This window comes from Gallinula chloropus (assembly GCF_964237585.1).
Source record: "Gallinula chloropus genome assembly, chromosome: 20".
NCBI classification, from domain to species: Eukaryota; Metazoa; Chordata; class Aves; order Gruiformes; family Rallidae; genus Gallinula; species Gallinula chloropus.
The window spans coordinates 5,469,496-5,490,816 of record NC_140105.1 but is presented as its reverse complement, the minus strand read 5'-3'; the positions used below and the strand labels follow the sequence as shown (position 1 = coordinate 5,490,816).

Genomic DNA, 21,321 nt, shown 5'->3' with positions numbered 1-21,321 from the left:
GCACAGCAGTATATGCTTATTAGGGCTAGCTTCTTTAATATTACAGAGAGGAGTTTAACAGCGCCAGGCTGAGAGTGGCTTTTCTCATCATCTGTTTTCAAGCAACAGAGGCCAGGTATTTTATTGCTTTTTATATATATCTATATTTATTTTTTGAAGAAATCATAGGAAATAGTTTTGCAGGCACCTCTTCAGAAAAGTAGCTACTCCTTCCCCTAAATCAAGATGATGTTCATAATTTACATACCCAGCGAGGAATAAAAACTGAGACCCAAGCTCTACGTTGGACTCAGCTGGGTTGGAAAGGATGGCACAGACAAAGTGTTAACTGTAACATCAGGAAGGATATTCACAGTAAGAAGTTGACTGTGGAAAAGCTCACATGTGGCAGAAGAGATGGGACTGTTCTGGGCTTTGGGAGCAGTCTGAATAAGGCACAACACCAAGACGATGACTGAGGAAGCAGCAAGGCAAGACTGGGATATTAAAAGGGGTAAGAAGGAATGTCATGACAGATGTGGGTTGGGTAAGATTGCAGAGGGTTCTTCAAATGAGAATGAAGACTTCAAATCTAATACAGAAGCCACCGGAGAGACTTAAGGATCAGAATGATACAGCCAGAGAAGTAATAGACAATCAATGCGACATTTTTAACACGCCTGAGAAAAGAACAGTGAAAACAGAAGACAATGCAAGTCACGGGGATCAAGGTAAGAGTTCAGAGTGAGAACAGAGCAGGGAGGATGAGCTTCCATGAAACAATATAGCAAAAGGAACAGCAGCTCTTGGCAAGGACCTAAATATGGAAAAAGAAAAAGCAAGAAGCGATATGTGGAAAGCTACCCAGAGTCAACACAGGACAGAAGTTGTGAGCAACTTCAGCTTGACAACAGCTTGACTTCTACAAACCGAGTGTGTGATGGCAGCTAAGCAGACAACAGCAAACATAAGATGGAAGAGACTGGGAGACTGAAAACAAGAAGAATAGGGCTTTCTCCTTTTTGTTCCTTGAAAAACAAACAAAAAACCCCACCACACAAACCAAATAACCAAAAAACAATGAAGGAACCAACCAAAATAAATAATCAAGCTGGACTGGGCAACTTTTCATTCTTCCTCATCCCCCCAACTCTTCCAGCCAGTATTCCCTACTAACCTGGCATTTGAAACTCTTCAAATACTCGGCCCCCACCTGATCTTCTCGCTCAAACCCGGGTGCTTTCTTGTAGCTGCCGGCTGCTGTTACTGAGTCTGGAGGAAAGCCAATGGTCTCCAAGCTGTGTGGCTTTCCAATGGCGCCAGGAGGAGACCCACATATATTAGATGGGCTTCCGAGACTGCTGTTCCTACAAAGAATCTAATAGAAGGAACAAGTGTCAGGAAAGTACAGCCACCAGCAAGGACTCGAAGTGGAGAGGCATCCCAACACAACAGCATCACTGTTTGTGCATCGATGAAATGGACAGTCAACACAAGCATACAAGCTTCCAGTTAACAGTAATTAAAAAACAGGAAAAAGCTCCAGGAGGTACTGGGTTTGTACAGTATCAATCCAATTATGGTTTTGTTTTGCTTTGCACTGGAGAGCAACCTTGCAAATACCAGCCTACCGCTCCAGTGAGGATGTTTCTTTCTGAAGCCTCAGATGACTGATCAAGTTTCCAAACCTGACCAAAACTACAGTGGATCCTGTCTGCACTAAGTAGTAGTGTGAAACAACCAAGCGTATCGGAGCCATGGGTAATGCTGTTATCTTTCTGCTTTCCAGTTGGAAATCCGAAAGTTTTAATGCAGGCATAAGCCAAGTATCAATGGCTGCATTAAAAAACCCCAAGGATTTCCAACAGTTCCATTCTTTGAACTATAACCAGGGATCACAACCACATGCAACAAGGCTAGTTTTGCACTGTAGATGAAGCCACAGACAGCAGCAAAGGAGATTAAGGTGAGTTTTAGAGAAAGCACCTGCTTGGATCAATACACATATCTCATTTCTCTGGGACAAGAAATTATTTGCCTGCACTGGCAATCATGACTGTGCTTCAGACAACATTTAGACAGCTACCACAGATTAAAGTGTGGCACAGTCTGGGCTGGCATTAGAAAGAAGGAGCATCCTACAATATTTTGATTTTATTTTTGTAGAGACATTCTGCTGTCCACGCTTCCCTACAGTCGCAAAGATACTACTCACTGTGGTGGAGGTGGGGCTAGTTGGCAGAGTTCCTGATTTATTCCACACCTACAGTACAAATACAAAACAGAACAGGCCACGTGAGGCTGGCTGCTAGAGGGACCTTTTTCTCTGATTAATTCATCATGTAAAATGATCACCAGCAAAGCCATATTTGTTTGCAAGCTACATGCAGATGCCCTGTGGAGTGATGAAGTCACAGAAAGACATGTGTTGCCATTTGGCATCTATCCAAGGATTAGGAAAGACTGTTTAAAAGACTAAGAGCTTGAGAGAACAAAGACCTAAAACAGTCTATTGAGTGGAAGATATCTTTGACTTCATTGCAGTTTTCAGAGAATTTAGATGATACATTCATAAGATGAAGGGGGGTTGGTTTTTACTGCTTTCCACGGTGGCGTTTAGCGAGAGAAAGTATTATATCCAGACTTTTCAAGATCTGTTTGGAATTCTAGCTGAAATCAAATTCAGGAGACCTATGTAACTGTGAGGTTGGCTTCTGGCTCTGATAAAATCAAACTATCACCTTCTCTTTTCAAAGAGGGGGAATAAGATAAAGCAGAGGTCCTAAATGAGTACACCTCATTCCAATCAGTTTCAAATGAGTTAAACTCGTGTCACTTTACCTTTTCAAAACCTGGAGCACCGTTTGACAAGGTAACACACCTTATCAACAGCAGTGCAAACAGGAAAGAATTAAACAAAAAAAAATTCTCAGCACAAATGAAGTGGTCTGGCATCCCACTGGCCTCTCACCTGTCTGTGTGTGTCAGGTCAGCATTTTAAAGATCTCCCTTCCTGTATGTACAACTAAAATAAAGTATGACCAACAGTCTGGGGCATTACTTAAAAACATATTACTGAGTTTAGCTACTTCCAGAAGTAGGCAAGGGAGGGAATCAAGGATATCCTATAACACAACACACAATATGTTAAGCTGCTGAGATTACGTATGTAAAGAAACTTGATTGTAGTTATGTACTTTAGACTTCACTGGCTCACAGCCTTTAATTAGATTCCTTGGAAACTAAGCCCATATATACCTCCAGACAGGAAGGAGTTGGACTTCATGTGCGGATGTATTCCACTTTCAGGAAAGTACATCAACAAACTCTGGACAGAAAGGAAGGCTTAGAAATTTTATAGGCAAGAGGACAATACTACAGCCACTGAGTTGTACGTTCCAAACAAACAGATCCTTCTAAAAACTGTGGAGCTGAGATCTAAAAGAAGAATGCCATACCCTTTGGGCTTCTGGACACCTTAAGATCTCCCTTCTTGGGAGAGAGAAGTACAACGACTCAGAGAAACCCAGATTAATAAAACATGGACAAGGCTTCCCCACAGCACTACATACATTGCTAAGGTCTGGGGCATGTGGGCTGGAAGGGCTGACTGGAACAGAATCACCAGCTGCTGACGGCATATACATCACAGGGCCAGTCTGCGTCGGGCTCGACACAGCCGAGGATTGCTGTAAATCTTCACTGAGCGCGGGCTCTGAAAGAAAGAAAAGCACAAGGAACGTTACTCAGAGCTGTACAGGTACAATGGAGCACAAGATGTTTGGGAACAAGAATACCTACATATTCTTGAGAGAAGAAATATTCCACAAGCACCCACTTAGAAGTATAGAGGCAAGGAGAAATCTTATCTGGCAAATGACTACTACTTATCTAATATTCCTTACATTATTACTGTCATCACTTGTATGCTGTGCTGCTCTTTAGTCCATTAATGCTGTTCCAAAATTATCTTCCCTGCATTAATTGTGTGTTATTCATTCAGCTGTCTTGAACTAAGCAGAGCTTCCTTCATTGCTAGTCACAAAGTTGATGCGTGCATTGTAATTAACTGAGGGAGATGAGTTTCCATCTGCACTCAGTATATACCACTACCAAAAAAACCAGAAGTAATGCACATAGAAAGGCATACACAGAAGAAACTATCACTGGCTTGGGAGGCAATGCTGAGATGCTGCAGACTCGTAGTATCTATAACTAACAAAACTCAGCATCTTTACAAAAAACATGTCTCCATTGCAATATCTTTAAAGTTCTGGTTTTAATGCATTTCTTGCTAAAGGTCAATTAACTCTTAGTATGAGTTTTGCTAAGTGAGCTCCTGTCATTATAACTGAATTAGGCCCTTGCTAAGAAAGGCCTAAAAGATACATTTCCATAAAACAGCATAAGAAATAACCAGGTGGGAATGACCTAACCTCCACAGACCCTTATTCTGGCTTTAAATTATTAAGTGCAGTAATCTTGTTAGGAACGAGGCATCTCCTAAACAAAAACACTATGTAATACACAAGGGAGTTTGCTAAATGCTGTTTTAAGACTTCATTCTCCCTTAAGCTTGCTGGATCACACAGTGTAGTTGCACTACTGTGTTTTGGGCCATTATAGCCCAGAGCTGTAGCTGTAATTACTGCTTGTCACAAGGCTTCCCATAAAAGGAATGCACAACCTGTAGGGAATTCACTCTCACCATTCCTTGACAAAGGCAGCAGTTACTAATTCCACCATTTACAAAGGATAAGCAAATAACAAAGAGATTTGCTCAAGGCTGTGTAGTGAGTCAGTATCAGAGCCAATCTACTGACTTCTGAGTAACCTGCTCTAATTGCTGCAAATTCAACAGCGAGACTGGAGCGCAGGAACTGCGTAGGAGCCACAGGACCAGGAGCTAACCATTTACTGATGAATGTCAGTCCCTGCTGGAATACAGAACTCCCTAAACCAAAGCAACATCATCTGTAAAGCAGCAATACGAGTGAGGATTGAAATAATGCCCTATAAATCAGGGAGCTAGAGAGAAAAGAGGATTTGAGGAAAAGCGGACAAAAAAGCTGCGTATTTTCCTTCTCCAGCCTGACTTAAAGATTTAAACTCTAAGTAAAACTTCATAAACAGTAAAACAGTCTTTAATTTTTAAAACGGATCAATATATTATCTTTAATGTGCAATTTTACCCTCAGCTTTTTAAAATACACTTTGCCACTTAGCTAGGTAAAGTTCCTCCATGCACAGAAGCGAAGCAGCGCTCTCTGTTCCAGTTCTCCTGAACTCACACACTGAGAGGGAAGACACTGCACTTCAGGACAGTGCAGTGAGAGCTAAGGGGTGAGTCCTACAGACTACCTACTGCCTTCAGCTCTGCCAACACCTACCACACCAGCAGTTTTACAGGAATTATCCAAGTTAACACTTAGTTTTTGAAAATCCTGCACAGCACCTCTAGTTTAGCAGCCCTATATTTTAAACTATTTTGGCCAGAAGCTTTCCATAGCCCAAACATCTATGAAATATAGAGAAGCAGTCCACGTACGTTCTACATGTGCAAAGGCACAGAAGGGTCCTCGGGGACAGCTGCCAGACTGCTGCATATCATTGCACTTGGTGGATTTGTAGATCTAAGGATGGGAAAAAAACAAAACCAAAAAAACCCAACAGACATGAACAGGAAAAAACAATGACCAGCAGCTCAGGTACAAAAGTACTATGAAGAGACTTGACAAGATAGAAACACAGATAAAAGCATAAAGGCCAGCAGAGTTCAGGGTGACCATTTCAGTGCTTTGCTTCAAAGAAAGGAAAACCCACTCTAGTTACAGAAACACCAAAATATGCCCATCACAGTTAGAGCTCACCCAAAGATCAACCCAGCACATGCCAGCTCACCCAGAGGTCACCATTTGCCATTAAGTCCCTTGGTCTCACTGGGAGCTACACGTATATTACAGTAATAAATGGGAAAAGGTAGGAAAGGGTTGACGGCACAGAAAGCTACAGCCACATACTTGCAAGGAAAATAACAAGCCACTGACAATGACTGTGGGAAATGGATTATTCCCCTTCCCTCCCAGTTTGACAGGTGGTGACAATGGTTACTTTGCCAATACAGGCCCAACAAAGCTTTTCAACACTGTAACGTGAAGCAGACTAGGACAAGGTCTTAATGGTGCTTTCTGTAAGGATACTGGAATGCTTTGGGCATGCTCACAGCTAAGAGCTTGGTGGGTTTTAGCACCAGTTCCTGGGTATCCACGGCTTGATGTGACCACCATCAAGCAAGATTTTTTCCCCCCACACCCCCTTTCAAAAGGGCACCCATACATGAGACCGTTGTTATGTTTTTCCTTACTTTTCTTATCTCCTCCCATCTGGTCTCCTTAACAAAAAGGCACCCCTGTCAAGCAGCTCAATTCCAGCTTACTTGCAAGATGGCGTTTCTCTGCATTCCAGGACCACACCACAAGCAGCCCTCATACCCTCCCAGCTGGCACACCAGTGTACTTCACAAGCCTGCGATGCTTTTGCTTTTCTAGTTAAGCTACCAAACAGACCAGGCAGGTTACGTTACCTCTGGATGGAACTGCTGTTCTGTGCGAGTGTGGCAATATTGGCATGAGTCTCCATTTTCACACTTACTGGGATCTCCCCACTCGTCTCCATGTTTCACGCTGGGACATGGTGATGATCTGGGTAAATAAAGCAGCAGGAGAATATATCAGAGCCACATACACGCTTTGGGCTTTGCTTCCTCAATTGGGAGGCAGGTTTGGCTGCCCACCCTTAGCTGTACAATCTGTTTGGCTGGGACTGCTGCCTTCCCAACCCCCACCCCGATGCTATTGTATCTTCTTCCCCCTTTTCCAATTTCTCAATGAAAGAAACGTGGCTTAGCTCTCCATTTGAGACTAAGTACAACCTGAACCAACATAACTTAACAATATTAGCAGCTGATGAGATTAGCGTCAGAGATGCTAGGTCTGGTTTCTGTTTTGGAACTGTACATTCATAGAAAGCTAATAAGTTAATTGGCTAATCCTAAAACACATAATACCCTTACAGTGGTATGTTTCCAGGGTTATAGTATAGCCATGTGGAAAAGAGGCTGAGTCAGGTCACTGGGGAAAAGGCAAGTCCATTTCCCCCCCCCCCAGCCAGGAACAGTTTTTTCCCCGGTTCTGAATTTTTGTGGTGACCTACTTCCCCTGCTCTTTATGCTCTTAACCATTCCCTCAAACAACAGCAGAGGGAAGCAGATAGCAGCAGCAGATGCCTGCACCAAAGGCAGCCACATCAGCTGGGGGTGGGGAAAACAACACAGAAGTGAGTGGAGATCAAGAGGGGAGAAGTTTTCGCTTCTTCCCCAAGGGCCCAGGCAGAGTCAGAAAGCACAGAGCTGCTGCCTGAAGACTGGCTTAGTGTTTCTGTTTCTCCCGAAGGTGCTTGGTTTAATGTTCTTTTGATTTGTATTTACTTAATTTTTTTTTAATATGATATTTCAGTGCCAATTAAAAAATTTCTGTGAATGCTGGGGGTGGGGAAGGGAAGTGAGAAGATCCATGGTATTTTCTGTCCTGGCTTTCTGGTCTGCTCTTACGTTTTTCAAAAAGGAACTAAGGAAAAGCCCCACTGAGACCACAACAAAAGCTCTGTTGTGTTGGAGGAAATGAGGGCCTATAACTTGGATGAAATGCGTTCAGGGAGACACGGGCATGCTGAAAAATCCAGTGACAGCTGAGTGACGAGAACACCCTGGTGCCTCAAAAGCAGGCTTTAGCTGCTGGTTAGGAATGCATGTCCAGCTACAGCACTAGTCACACCGTGCCTCACGATCCCCATCATCGGGCACACACAACTTGCAGCTTGATGATTGAACCCTCTACCATGAAAACACTCCTGTGGGAGCTTGTCTCAAAATGGGGATTAAAACTGTCTTTTTCCTGCACTGCTTTCTAAAGCAGGAGTTTATATGGTAAGGTGAAGCCAGACACAGGCTGTGTTTGTCATAAAACCAGAGTTGTAATGTGATTTAGCAACAACCCTTTACTAGAGATACTGGTTCCTATATGCTGCAAAACTCCTTTGGTTTGTTACCATGTCTCCAAGGCAGAAACAACAGTCCTTCATATTTCTCAGCACAGGCCTTGGAGATGCACTACAAAACTATCTAGTGAGCAAAAACCTAGATCCTTCATTACAGATTTTTACTACACCTCCACACTCAGCTGGGAAATAGAATATCCAGGACCATAGTACCTGTATTTGTGTTTTCTTGGGCTTCTTCTTCTGTCTTTGCTATTGTGATAGTAGGGACAGGCGTAACCCTGGCGACAGAGACGGGGGGGTTTCTTACATTGTTCTGTCTTGTAATTTCCCAACACATATGTTGTATCTGCAAAAGAAGCAACCAGTTAGTAGGAGATGACCACAACCTGCATGTACTACGCCTAAGTTTTTGACAGGATCACGTACTTCACAAGTGCCAGACTTGCCCAGCCCCTGCAGACCCTCAGTGACACTCACCTTGCCACCTTGGCTCCTCACTGAGTATTTTCTCTATCATAGCATGGCTAGCAGCAACTGCAGACTGACCCTCTATGCCACCTTCTGATGTAGTCTGACCATTCTGCAAAGCCTCCATCGCCTGAAGCTCCCTTCATGGACAGAGATAAATGAACATATAGACAGATCTTGATGAAGAGACAAATGTGTATAAAAGCTGATGTACAGGAATGCTGTAACAATTCCCAAGTTGGTGCATTTTGTCAGAACGTCTTTAATTGAATAGCAACTGCAAAACCTGTTCTTCATTCCTTGGAAATTCTAGATGTGTTGTTTTGACACACCACCTCCCCATCAGACTCCAAACCACAGTACAACTAGTTTAAAGCGTGCTCCCTTCCTCCATTTTGAGTATCCTCCCTGGAGATTTTGTAGTTTTGCCTTATCAGGAAGGGATCTCTCATCATCTCTAAGCATTTCACACTGAAGCATCACTATCCTTCAATCATCTAACCTGATCTGGGTCCATAAATTACCCTTTTGACACAGAGCCCGAACCTCTACTAACCTGATGTCATACACCGGAGAGCGCAGGTCATGGGGCCCATGAGCAAACGCGCAGTGGACTCCGTTCTTGGTGCAGTTCCCCTTGGAGTCTGTCTCATGAATGCAGATTCCAGTTTTGTAGTAGCGCAAGTGATACCTTCGCTCTGTGTCTCCAGTAGTTCTGTGCAGGAAGGGACACCTGTGGTACAGAAGGAGGGGAAGAACAGGGGAAGAACAGCCAAAGGTTAGTCGCACAGGTGATGGACTCACCACCACCAGAAGATGTACTGCCAATACAGGATGCTGCAGTTCACAACATCGTTGCTAGTTCTGCCCCTTCTCTTGTAAGGTGCCTTCTAAAGCTACACAGACTCCCTAAACCTGTCACTACACAGTATACAATAGTCTCCTTTCCAAAAAAAACAACTGGATTATTAAGCCAGCAGCAGCTTATTATTCTAGTTTAGTGACTGCAGGGATCTGGAAAAGAGCAAGGACACTGTCAAGGCATTCTGATGTACTAGCTATGATTGAAGGGACAGCACATGGCATATACCATTTCCTCAGCAGCCCATCTAGACTCTGTGCTGTTACTGTTTCCTGCTGATGTACTCCTAACAGGGCTGCAACACTGTCTACAGCCAGATGCATCCTTTATGCAGAGCACAGGACAAGAAAGGAGAATTACAATACTACCACTTGAGATGATGTTTTGTTTCCCCTTGATGTTTTGTTTCCCCTCTGAGGCAGAAAAAGAACAATCTACACTCAGAAATGAGAAATAAGATTAAAAAAAAAACCCAACTGATAAAAACTAAGATAGAACAAGTAAAGTTTAGAAACTGCAGCAGCAGCAAACTATAAATACAAATCAGCAAAGAGTTGTAGGATGGCAACAGTTTTCATTCACTGAGTTTAAGCCAGAAATGAACCCAAATATCCCATTTCTAGTCCCTTCAAGTTCTTTTCTAACACGGAAGAAACTATGGAAATTGAGGCCTCAGGCTAGGGGATTACTCCATTCTGCTGCAGTCACAAGATCTCTACTTAATCGGGTAAAAAAATATTGTTTTCCTGATAAGTAGCATTTTTCTCTGTGTGTTTATACTGGCACTATGAAAGGGAACTGAAATTCCATCTTTCTGTAGCATCTCTATATAAAACACTCCCTATATTTGACCACAGTTTGGCTATGGTATTTATACTTCCATATCTGTCACGTGGCTAAAGTTAAATTGCTGGGTTAACCCTTTAATTGCTGGAACCTGCTACATGCACAGCAGAAACACTTGCATCTCTGCTCCAGTTAAACTTACCGTGGTCACAGAGGGACAATTCCCAACAAAATAAACTCTTCCTCCTGTTGCCTTGTTCTGGGTACCTGTCATTTCCCTACTGGCTTCTTAAAAGTTCAGGAAGACAAAATAAACCACCAAGTAACTGATATGATTTAGAAAGCTGAGGATGGATAATTCAGGGGGCGGACTGGAGGACAAAGCTTCTCCTCTTTCAGCAACCTGTTAAAAACCAAGCTACCCCGCTAGTAAGCAAGAGCTATTTGACAATCAGGGGCTTGGGGCACCAGTGTCAGTGACCTGTTTTTCACACCTCGACTTTGCTGAAGATGCCACAGCTCATGAGGACAGTGGATGCTGAGAGAGCTGAATTCCCATTTAAGTCACCCTTAGTATCATCTCCTCAGCATGCCTGGAGTGCCTGGGCTGCTATTACAGTTTTTACATCTGTTCACATGCTACACATGTTTCAAAGCTGCTTTACTGCTGACTTGCCTCATCTTTACAAGAACTGGCTGGAATCATCACCTGGACCGATCCCAAAAGCCTAATGCCTGAAAAGCAGGGTGCAGTCTTTACTTACTCATCTCCTTCTGGGCAGATTCCTGTGGTCTCGTCATACTTGGTACAGTAAATGTCAGGGCTGTAGTTAAATGTACCATCCCGACGGCGGATAGATCTGCGACGACGCTGGTTGACAAAGTGCCAGTGGAAGCAAGTGTAGGGCCGGTGCTGAGTGCACTTGTGCTGCACGAAAAGAGGGCACTGCTCCGTGCGGAACTCCTTCAGGTAACTGCAGGCAGAGACCCAGCAGCAGGAGATTAGGACCAGGACACTGCTCAGAGGCAATATCTAATCACCCTGCAGAGTCCATGCCAAGCCGAGCCACATCCATCACAGAGATGCCGGCTGTCCTTCCCACACCCTCCCATGCTCTCGCTCTCAATAATGGAGGCTGGAAGCTGCTGGCTGTAATAGGAAGACTGGAGTTACCAGGCCAGTTCTACACAAACAGCAATGCTAATGATAGCTGAAATCACTTTCTATTGTGCCTTTGGTATCATTTTGAAGAGCCTTTTCATGAGCTTAGAAAATAGTTTGTGAGAAAAATAGATCTCTTAAGTATCCATTTCTATCTCTAAATTTGAGTCCTGTCTGGGCAAAAGAGAGGTTTCCTTCCTAAAAGATGTATGCTCAGTTAAAAAAACAACGCCACAAAACCCCAAGTAAAATACACTTCTTTGTAACCATGTTTAAAGCTTCAAGTTACTGAGAAAGATTTCAAAAGACCCTTTCATGCCTTGTCCTCCTGATTTAACTCTGCTTCTTCAGTACATGGTCAGCTATGAAATGAAAATGAATCAATTTCTCTCTTGCAATTTCATGATTTCAGGACTCTAGTCTTGAAAAGCAGGATAACTACCCTCAAACTCCTGCATGTTTATGTCGCTTTATTTTTAATATGTAATTCTCTGAAAGTATTTGTCTTTTATCCAGAGAACTAAAGAAGTCACAAGCTTTTATTTGTGACACTAATAACAGTCTCTAAACCCAGATTGTAGGGGATTACAAAATGGTTTAGATCAACATAATGATCTGACTGTGATCTGTGTGTAGGTGCTTACAAAATCCATGCTGCCTGAAACCACTAGCTGCCCTGTGTTTATAGGGAACATATGAACAGCTCGAGTAGCTCAGACCCAAATCCCACCGGGTTTGGTCAGAGAGACACCCCCCAAGAGCAGCACAGACGGCGCAGAGCTGGCAGACGAGGGGTAACTCCCTCCCACAAGCAGCCACATTCTGGTCTGCTGCATTTGGAGATCAGTTTAAACAGCCAGTAACAAATTTTGTCAATCAAAATAAAAGTGCTAGTATTCTGCTGGAAGCAACAGGATGATATAACAGCAAATATGGACTCGTTTTAAATGGCATACGTACTCTGAGGCAACAAAATGGGGTATAGGAATTTGTCAAGTATTTTCCTTTATCAGACAATCTTTCTATCATGTCTCTAAATAAATGGAAAGATGTCTGATGCCCAAAGATGTATTTACAGATAATATCATCATGCTAGATTCATTCTGAAAGCAACATCTGTAAATAAAGCCTCCTTCCCTTCCCTCTTTACCCCTGGCTGAAGAGAAAGCCTCAGGACAACACACAAATTCAACCAGAGTGGTTTTATTTGTTTGCTGTGAAGAGAGAATATCACTGGCAAGAGCTTCCCTACGTTGGATTTTGCAAGCATGAAAGGATAGAGCTTCTCCTCCTCTTCAGCCTCGAAATATGAGAGACTTGCAGGTTCCACTGCTTTGGCTCCAGGAACACTGGGAGAGCCCCCGCAGCCGGCTCTAAGCCCTGTTCCACGCAAGCCCATCTGTCCCCTGCAATCCAGCCAGGCTGCACAGTATCTGCACTGGGGCCCAAGGCTTAACATCAGAAAAAACCAAGCCAGCATGCAGAAACAGGCCTGTTTGGAGTAGGTAAGGGCTAACAACATCACTTTGTTCCTTTCCACTTTTAAAATGCCGGCTCCATCCAAACAGAGATCTCCACTCTGACCACAGCGGCAATTCATCTGAAAACTGAACACCACTATAAAATTAATCTGTTCTTGAAAAGCTTTCTAAGCTCTTAACCAAGTACAGTTGTTAAAGGTGGAATTCTACAGATTATTTTATCTTATCAGAGCGCTAATAAGGCTTAGAACAAAAGTGACTCTAACAACATTCAGGTTGGAAAGTGAATTAAGTAAACTTAAACAGCATGATACTTCAACTGCCATCCAGACATACTCCAGAGTCACCAACCAGCCCTTTCCACCCCACACACAACCCCGTGTACACCCTGGAGACAGGAGGTTTATGTTACTCCCATTTTACATATGGAGAAACAGCAGAACAGCAGGCTGCACATTCTGGCCAGTGTCATACAACAGTCAGAGTCAGCTACAGAAACCAAAGGCATTTAAACTCCTCCATCTCCACTAATGTGAGTCCTGGGCTTAATTTGAAGAACAGCACCCTGAACCTCTTCAATGCTCTGTAAACTAAGGGGAGGTATCAGGCCTGCACAACTTGGGTATCAAGCCCAGCATTGTGGACCTGTAGTGACAGGCGTGTATGAAACACTGTTAGAAACCCTAAAATTTACTAACTGCATAATTTAACCGACCCAGCCAAAAAAGCTTCTCTTTAGCAGGAGTTTAAAACTACACACACTGACTAGAGAGTTCAGTCTCTTGAGTGTCAATTGTTGCTGAAGAGCATTTGAAAATTAATTGCATTTCATGATTGGCTAAACTCCCTGGAGAAACATTTATTATAATGTAAATGAGAGATAATTACATAAACACTTTTCAGGTGAACCATTTACTTAACACCTAACTTGCTTCATCAGAAACTCATTCTTTAATGCTGTCTATTAAATAAATGATCTCTCACTCTTCATTTCAAAGCAAGTCCTGCAAACAGGTACCACTGAGCTCCTCACAACACATTAACTGTGCATGATCACCTCAGCCATAGACCCAACAGAGGAAGAGGAGAGTTGTCACATTAACTCAGTCATTTTCAAACCTTTCAATCACTGCTTTGGGTGTCTCTTTTCTTTTTTTTCCCAAGCCACTACAACATTTTAAATCACCCTCCTACTCAATAGCGTGAATGGTAAATTGCCTTATAGTCTTGTATTTTCTTGATCCATGGAAGTGAGGTTTGGCTCCTCTGGGAGAACACAGACCACTCAACCAGCCACTCTGTATTAAAATATATGAAAGGCATCTAAACCACATGTGTTTTGGGAACACAGAAAGGATACGCAGACCGCACAACCACAACGTGATGGCTCACAAAGCAGAAAGCTGTTAATATTTCAGTAGCCTCTTCACACAGGCTCTGAGCAGAAACACAGAAAACACTGTTATGACAGATGCTTCTGGTGTCAATGGTCTCTATAATTTTTTTTTTCCCCCAGAACAGCTGAGAAAAGGAATTTCTGAACGACCCTTGAAACTGAAAACATGTTGATAACTGGTACATGTTTTACAGCATGTCAGCCAAATGCTGCGTCCGTTCAGGAAGAGGAAATCCAGCAACGATAACCTGCATTTCTCAACTCCTCTCTACAGATCTCAGGAAACTCTACAGCCCCTACATGAGGAGAAGACTTATTACCCCCAGTTTATATAGGAGTCACTTCTATATTTATTTAAAGAAAACACAAACTCACAAAGCTGATCATTGACCTGCTTTACATGCGTTTTCTTTGGTATGCACATGTATTTTCCAACCCATATAATTTTTATATGGGGGAAGCACGTAGCACGGTGGTCTTCTGATAATACATTAACACCAACACCCAAATTCCTGGAGGAAATGTTATCATTTATAAGTCCTACTAAACAAAGACAAATGCAGTTATAAACAACTCCGACGAGACCAGCCAGAACAATGCAGATCAAAGTTCCCAGGCTGAACTGAACTCGCTGCCCAACAGGATGGACAGTATTGGAAATGAAAGCTTATTTCACTAGGAAGACAAGAGGAGAGGTTCTTAGACTAGCTTTGGGAGCTCCCACAGACCAACAGTAGCTGCAAAGTATTAGAAAAAACACAATGCTACTTTGCAGAAATTACACTTCCTCTGGGGTGGGACGTGGGAGGGGGCAGTAATTATCCTCTGCATGAATTTACACTAGCAAGGGAACTGCTTACTGTCTTTAACTGCTAGTAGCAGCTCGATTCTCCAGGGCAGCAAGTGTTTACATCTGCAGCTAGTAATTGCAAGCTTGTTCCCCCTCTGCCCCGGAGGGATTGAGCAGCAACCTGCTTTGGGAGCTGCAGGAAGAAAGAGTAGTGGGATGAGAGGAAGAAAAGAAACCACCAAATTTTTAAAAAAAATTATTTCCAAACACCAACATCACAAAAAACCCCACCAACACAAAAAAAATCGAAAAGAAAAGAAACTAACAAGAAATTCTAACCTAGAAGCTTCATTTTTACTCTCAACAATTGCAGCCTTGTCCTGGTCCCATTCACTGCCTGCTGCTGGTGCATAGATCTCTTTGCTGCAGCTCTACTGGTTTGGCTCTGCTTTCACCCCGTGTGCCCAAGCTGCTCAGGCCAGGAGGATACCTGCATCCATACTGTGTTGGGGCTGGAAGCTTCCTGCCAGACCTGACGTATGTCATGCATGCAGCAGCATGAGCTCAATTCAGGAAAATGTGCTGGTAATGCACCAAGACAGCTGAGCTCTAAATTCCTCATTAAAAGCCTTACCCAAAGCTCCCTGGAATCACTGGAAGAAGCACAGTGACGCCAAGAGAGAAGTCTCTGCTTTGTAACAGAGGGATCAGGAAGACTTGAGAGAAACGGTACTGAGAAGCATAGAAATGAAAGGATTAAAACCAACTCTTCCAAGGTGCTGTTGCTCCTGTATTGCAAAGCTGGGCCCTCCTTCACTTCTGAAAACCCCTGATTTGAAAGCTTGACATATGCCCCAAGATGAGCTCCTCTCCCTTGCAGTCCTCCTTGCTCCTCCCAGTCAGTCCCCTTTCTGCCAAAATTCCTTTCAAATCCAAAGAGGCTCATAAACAGGATCCAATTCTTCTGCACCACTATGACACCAGAGAGAAAACCATTAGGTAATTGTTGGGATAATCCCAACTAAGACACCATAAAGGTGTCACAACAGTGAGATCTAACACCACTGCCATCTAGATTTTGCATGTATGTGGGTGTGTGTTTACACCCATGAAACCATGCAGTAGTAGTACTACAGAGTACCCTTAGTAAAGGCAGAGTACCCTTAGTAAAGGAGTGGTGCTAGTGGTGTTTATGTGGTGTGAGACCAGCATAAACTGTGGACACCTTTCACGCCAGCAGGCAGGTCCCCAGCCAAAGCACGGGCTGCTGTGACAGCGGCTCCATCTCTGACACAAGAAGCTAATCCAGAGGCAGGCCACATCCAGCCAGCACAGGTCTGGTCCTTTCTGGAAGTCCAGCCTGGCAGAGACACTTTGTGATCAGCACTAATCTTAGGAATGAGTAGTTCAGGACTGTATAAAGATCCTCAGCACTAGCTACTGTCCAAGAGAGCCTACAAAGGTAAATCTAACCAAGAAATCTGCAAATAGTTTGTGTGGGGTGGTTTCTTTTTAAACCAGGGATTCAGTTCCTGGTAAGATTTTAGATATCAGTAAGAAAATGCTTGTCTGGCATTACCATTTATTTCAGTTTCATGCCTCCTCTCAGCAAAGGATCACGCTGGCTAAGACACAATGTTATTGGCATAAAAGTGCATGGGAATGCTGGAGGCTTTTGCTGGCACTTTTATACCAGCCACATCCTGCTGGGACACGAGCCCATGGACCTCTTTGTGAAGTTTCAGGTGATCCCCAGTTCACCCTGCTTGCAGACAGACATCCTTCCTGAACATTGCAGTCTCAATGACAGAGGTCACTGCTCTCAGCTGCTCATCAGCTTTCCTTTGCTGGAAGCTCCTACTGGCACTGATAGCAGGCTGGAGAAAGTTTTCCTAATCCAGTTTGAGGAGAAAATATTAAAAATTATATAAACCCCACCAGCTTAAAGTTTAAATTAGTGGTTTGAGCAGATAAAATTATCTGTAGTAAACCCAGGTGTGCTTACCCAACAGACTGCCTGGGCAGCACTACAAAACACAGGAGAAAAATACCTAACTGTGGATATAGATGTTTCTATATCAAAAACGCTTATCTATTGAAAATCTTTTCCAAACTGCTATTTTCATCTTAAGCTCAGAGAACCACCCCAACACAAGAGGAAAAGAGCTGTCCATATTTAATCAGCTCTCTAAATTCATTTCACCCTCATAAAATTTTATTGCAAAAGATGATATCAGACACACTTTAAGTAAGAAACCCATGACTCAATTATTTTCTTTTACTGAACTGTGGTATTGCAATTGAAATGACTCAGTAGTGCATGACAGAATCTACTTTTTTCAACAGGATACTCAATAAAAATCCTACTAATGCACCTTTCTTTTAATGTATCATTACTGATAGAGCAAACCCATGATATGCAGCTCTGACATTGTTCAGGAGTTTTTTGCTCTTAGGGCAAAGAAGCTATTCCAGAATAACAGGGGCAAAAAAAAAGGTAGGTTGGGAGGAGATTTAAAACCAGCATCATTCCAAAATAATTAATCCAGAATGGATATTCTGGAACAGCTATTTAATTTCTCTTTGTAGGCAATTCCCTGTAACACCTTTACATATCTCTTACACCTCTTAGTAAATCAACAAGGCTACTGAAGCCTTGGCTTCTTAAGGAATCCCTCAGTGTAGGGAGGAGTTGGGCAGGTTGCCTACCTTGGTGGCTTTACTGTTCCCACCCACCACGGAGTCCAAACCCTTTTAGAGGATGGGTCTGATAACAGCATTCCCAAGCATCTTCTGAGATGCTGGCATTTCAGTGCAAAGCAAGTTTCCTGACAGAGAGCAAAGCCTTTGACTCTCAAGATTTCCTGGGCTTTGGGAGGAAAAAAGAAGTGAAATTACCAACATAACTTCATAGAAAATGAAATCCCTCAACCTACAGCTGCAAACTACTGCAGCCTGTTTGCAGCCTGCCTAAACCTCTGCAAGGAAAGGTTCAGCATCCTTCTAATAAAAGCAGTAGTTAAGTCTGTTTCAATAAACACCATTTTTTACTTACTAGCAGATGTAATCTAATACTGAAACAGAGCCTCATGCGAGTCATTGCTGAGTATCAAACAGCAATGCTTTCAGCAGCTATCTTGAAGGTTTTCATCATGATTTCAGGAAAAGTTCTGCCCTGGTACTCTACATGTAATCTTTACCAGTTGCTGTGACTCACTGCTACTGGGTATTTCCTCATTTTCCACATTTAATGATATTTTTCTATATAACCTCAGAGACCTGACCAAATCCTCACACTTTGGATCAAGAGGAGCTTTTCAACACACCATGCATTGCTTGCCACCAAATGCAAACGTGTGTCTCTTGGTATATCTCAACAACTATCAGTCTGTCTGCCCTTCCATACCCTCAACAGCCAGGTGCAGTTTTCTAAGCTTTGAAAAGATTAGAAAGCATTTAAACCTCAAAGAAAAATATATGGAGCGCTTTATAAAAACAAAAGGCTGACTGTGAACGTGGGGAAGGAGAAAAGGGTGAGGAAAAAGTTTCAGTAAGCTCACATCTGTCAAGAAGATAGACTTCACATGCCTCAGTGTTTTCTTTATCACCTAAATAAATTGAACCATCAACTGGAAAAAGGTCACACAGCAGACAGCACTGTGTGATTTTAAAGCTGTTAGATTTCCTTTTCTCCATTAGAGCTTGACAATAATGTCAGTCTAAGGGCAAATAAAGAAAGTGAGAGCTGGAGAGACTTATTACAGATGCATGGAGTTGGGCTTGTTTGGTTGTGGAGGGTTTTTTTTTTTGTGGTTTGTTTTCAGAGTTCATACAACTCATTGTGTACCTTAGTGATCAAAAAGACAAGTCACATCCATAGCCCACAGCTCCACCACTTCTTGCTACAGAAACAGGGTAGGCAGGCACTCAAAAGTTTTCCTTTTTCTAGGCATCTTAGCAAGTAAAATTGAGCTAGAAGCTTCCAGATAAATGCTAATGGATAGCATGTCCTGCAGAAGCTAAAGCACAAACTGCTGGATTACAGAAAACTCAAGGGTAACACACCAGCAAATACAACAGTCACATTGAACTGTAACTGGATCACTACTGTAACTCTATTTCTGGATTTCAAAGCAGATCATGAGGTGGACAACAATGCAACTAATTCAATTCAGCCACGAGGAAAGAGCTGTCTAGTACCCATACTTTATGGATAAGAACGTTAACTGAGCGACAGCAAAAGTCCAAGCTAAAAATAACACGTGTTGGCAACTACCAGGAATGACTGGGACATTTTTCAATGAAAAGACACACGTCAGACACAAACAGTTGTGTCTTGTCTATACTGAAAAACTAAGGCAAAACAGAGAGACACTACAGCACGGTGCCAGCCCATCACGGGAAGCCAGCCTTGCACCAGTTTCCAGAGTTATAGTGAAGATGGCTTTGTTTTGAGAGAAATGCCGTAGCTAAGCTCTGTCTTAATGAGGAAAGAAGAAAATCGAGGCTCTCACGTTGGAGTTAGCTCAATAAAAGGCACGTTTATCACATTTGTGAACAGCCAGGACACCAGCTCTACTCACTTATGATTGTGTTGCAGTCGGCAGGTGTCAGGGGAAAGAGATGCTTGCTCAGACCTCCCTGGAGCTGTGCATCCCTTAGCCCTGGCACACACCGAGTTGTGTCATTCAAACTCGACAAATGAAACAGTCTGAGTCATTTTTTTTTGGCAGCGTGCTCCCTTTAAAAAGCAAAACCTTGTTGTGCCAGTGGACCATGAGATCTATATGACCTAGCCACACCAACGAAACCCATTCTAAACACAAGTGTTTGCTTATGCAGAGCTTTCCCCTTTGTCATTAAAACAATCCAAGCAGGGGAATACGCAAACATTTACCCCCACTACATTTCAGATATGTTTCCTTAAAAGTCATTCAGCAAGATCCAGAATGCTGCACAAAGCTGTGAGTTTACATTTACATTTCCTTGAGTTTGATCTCTATTGCCTCCCCCCCCCCAGATTAGTTGGCTGTGAATATGTATTACTTGACACGGACCTCAACACTAAGCATTTAGACAGTTCGTGCAATGTTTTGAAAACACAGCCGATTTCTCCCGAGTTGAAATGACATGTTTTTGATCTGATGCTGCCAGTTTACATAAATAATAGGGCTGTGCCTGAAGTACACCTTGCTGTTTTCCAACACAAACCTCCCCCAACGCAGCCAACCCTCCTCTCCCTGCGGGGCTCGGTTTCTGCTTTACAGAACTCTTTAGCTGCAGTTAATCCTTCCCTACAGCACCTGTAAGTGAGGAGAGGATGAATCAAACAGGATCATATTGAAGCAATTATTATTTAATAACATCTGGGTTGAGCCTAACTGCTTCAGTGAAAATACCAGGACTTGCTGGACCCAGACAGCTGTACACTGTTGAAGGTTTAGACCTGGTTTAGTTGTCAGCACAGTACATCAACATGTGCTTCAATACCAGAAGTATTTTACTACTAATTATTTCCTAGAAAAAAGTAAAAATCCATCCACAGACTTTTCTATTATGGTCATTTATTCTGGTTCTATTCAGGTAGGTTTCCTGCCTCGTATTAAGGAGATCAGGTAGATGAAGCAGCTTTATCCCAGCAATAGTGTTTGGAGCCTCAGACACGTGGAAAATGCCTGCAGAAAGGCAGAGTTCAAGTGGAGATAATATGCATCAGGTTAGCAGCACTGGACTGCAGTGAGTTAAGGTCTGAATAATACACTGATGTCCTGTGCTGTAAAAATTCAAGCTTCAGCTTCCAGTAAAGTTTTTCCACATTGTATTTCTACCACCAGTGATTCAGGCACCAACAAAGCCTACCCAGGGCTAGGAACTGCAGAGACACTACGAAAGCTGGGAACAGGGTTGGGCTGTTTGAAAACTTGTGTTACTCACTCTGCTAGTTCCCTAAAACAAAACATCCCACATGCAAGAATTCGTAAAGGCTAATTCAGAAAAATATTGTTTCCATGCACCTCGTTACATAGCTCAGGGTGTCAGTTACAGATTTTTATAAGCAATTTCAGGCAGCTAAACTTCAACATCATGTCACACAAGAGGTGCTTCAGAAATGGAGGACAATGACCTTTCCTCTCCTGACCACACCAAGAACCCTCAGGATTTAACAACAGCTCACAGGCCAACTGCAGTTCTAAACTCTCAACAGTTCTACAACAGGATGTGAACTGCTCGAGGGTCTGTACTTACACTGGACCAAAACTAGAAAAACTAAAACTCTGTAAGAAAAGACAGCTCTACAGTGCTCTCATCCAGACCAATCCACATTTGAAAATGCAACGG

General features: G+C 42.9%; 1 protein-coding gene across 1 annotated transcript in view; it reads right to left on the bottom strand.

Annotated features, from left to right (window-relative positions):
* The window catches only part of UNK (unk zinc finger), a gene marked incomplete at its 5' end in the record, with an annotated part of 41,574 nt that overhangs the window by 11,978 nt on the left and 8,275 nt on the right, over window positions 1-21,321 (bottom strand). The window contains 8 exons of the mRNA XM_084273392.1: window positions 1,160-1,357; window positions 3,552-3,694; window positions 5,528-5,612; window positions 6,563-6,680; window positions 8,248-8,383; window positions 8,515-8,641; window positions 9,058-9,238; window positions 10,918-11,127. Of these exons, the coding sequence (XP_084129518.1) occupies window positions 1,160-1,357; window positions 3,552-3,694; window positions 5,528-5,612; window positions 6,563-6,680; window positions 8,248-8,383; window positions 8,515-8,641; window positions 9,058-9,238; window positions 10,918-11,127 (1,198 nt within the window). The remainder of the gene's footprint in view (window positions 1-1,159; window positions 1,358-3,551; window positions 3,695-5,527; window positions 5,613-6,562; window positions 6,681-8,247; window positions 8,384-8,514; window positions 8,642-9,057; window positions 9,239-10,917; window positions 11,128-21,321) is intronic.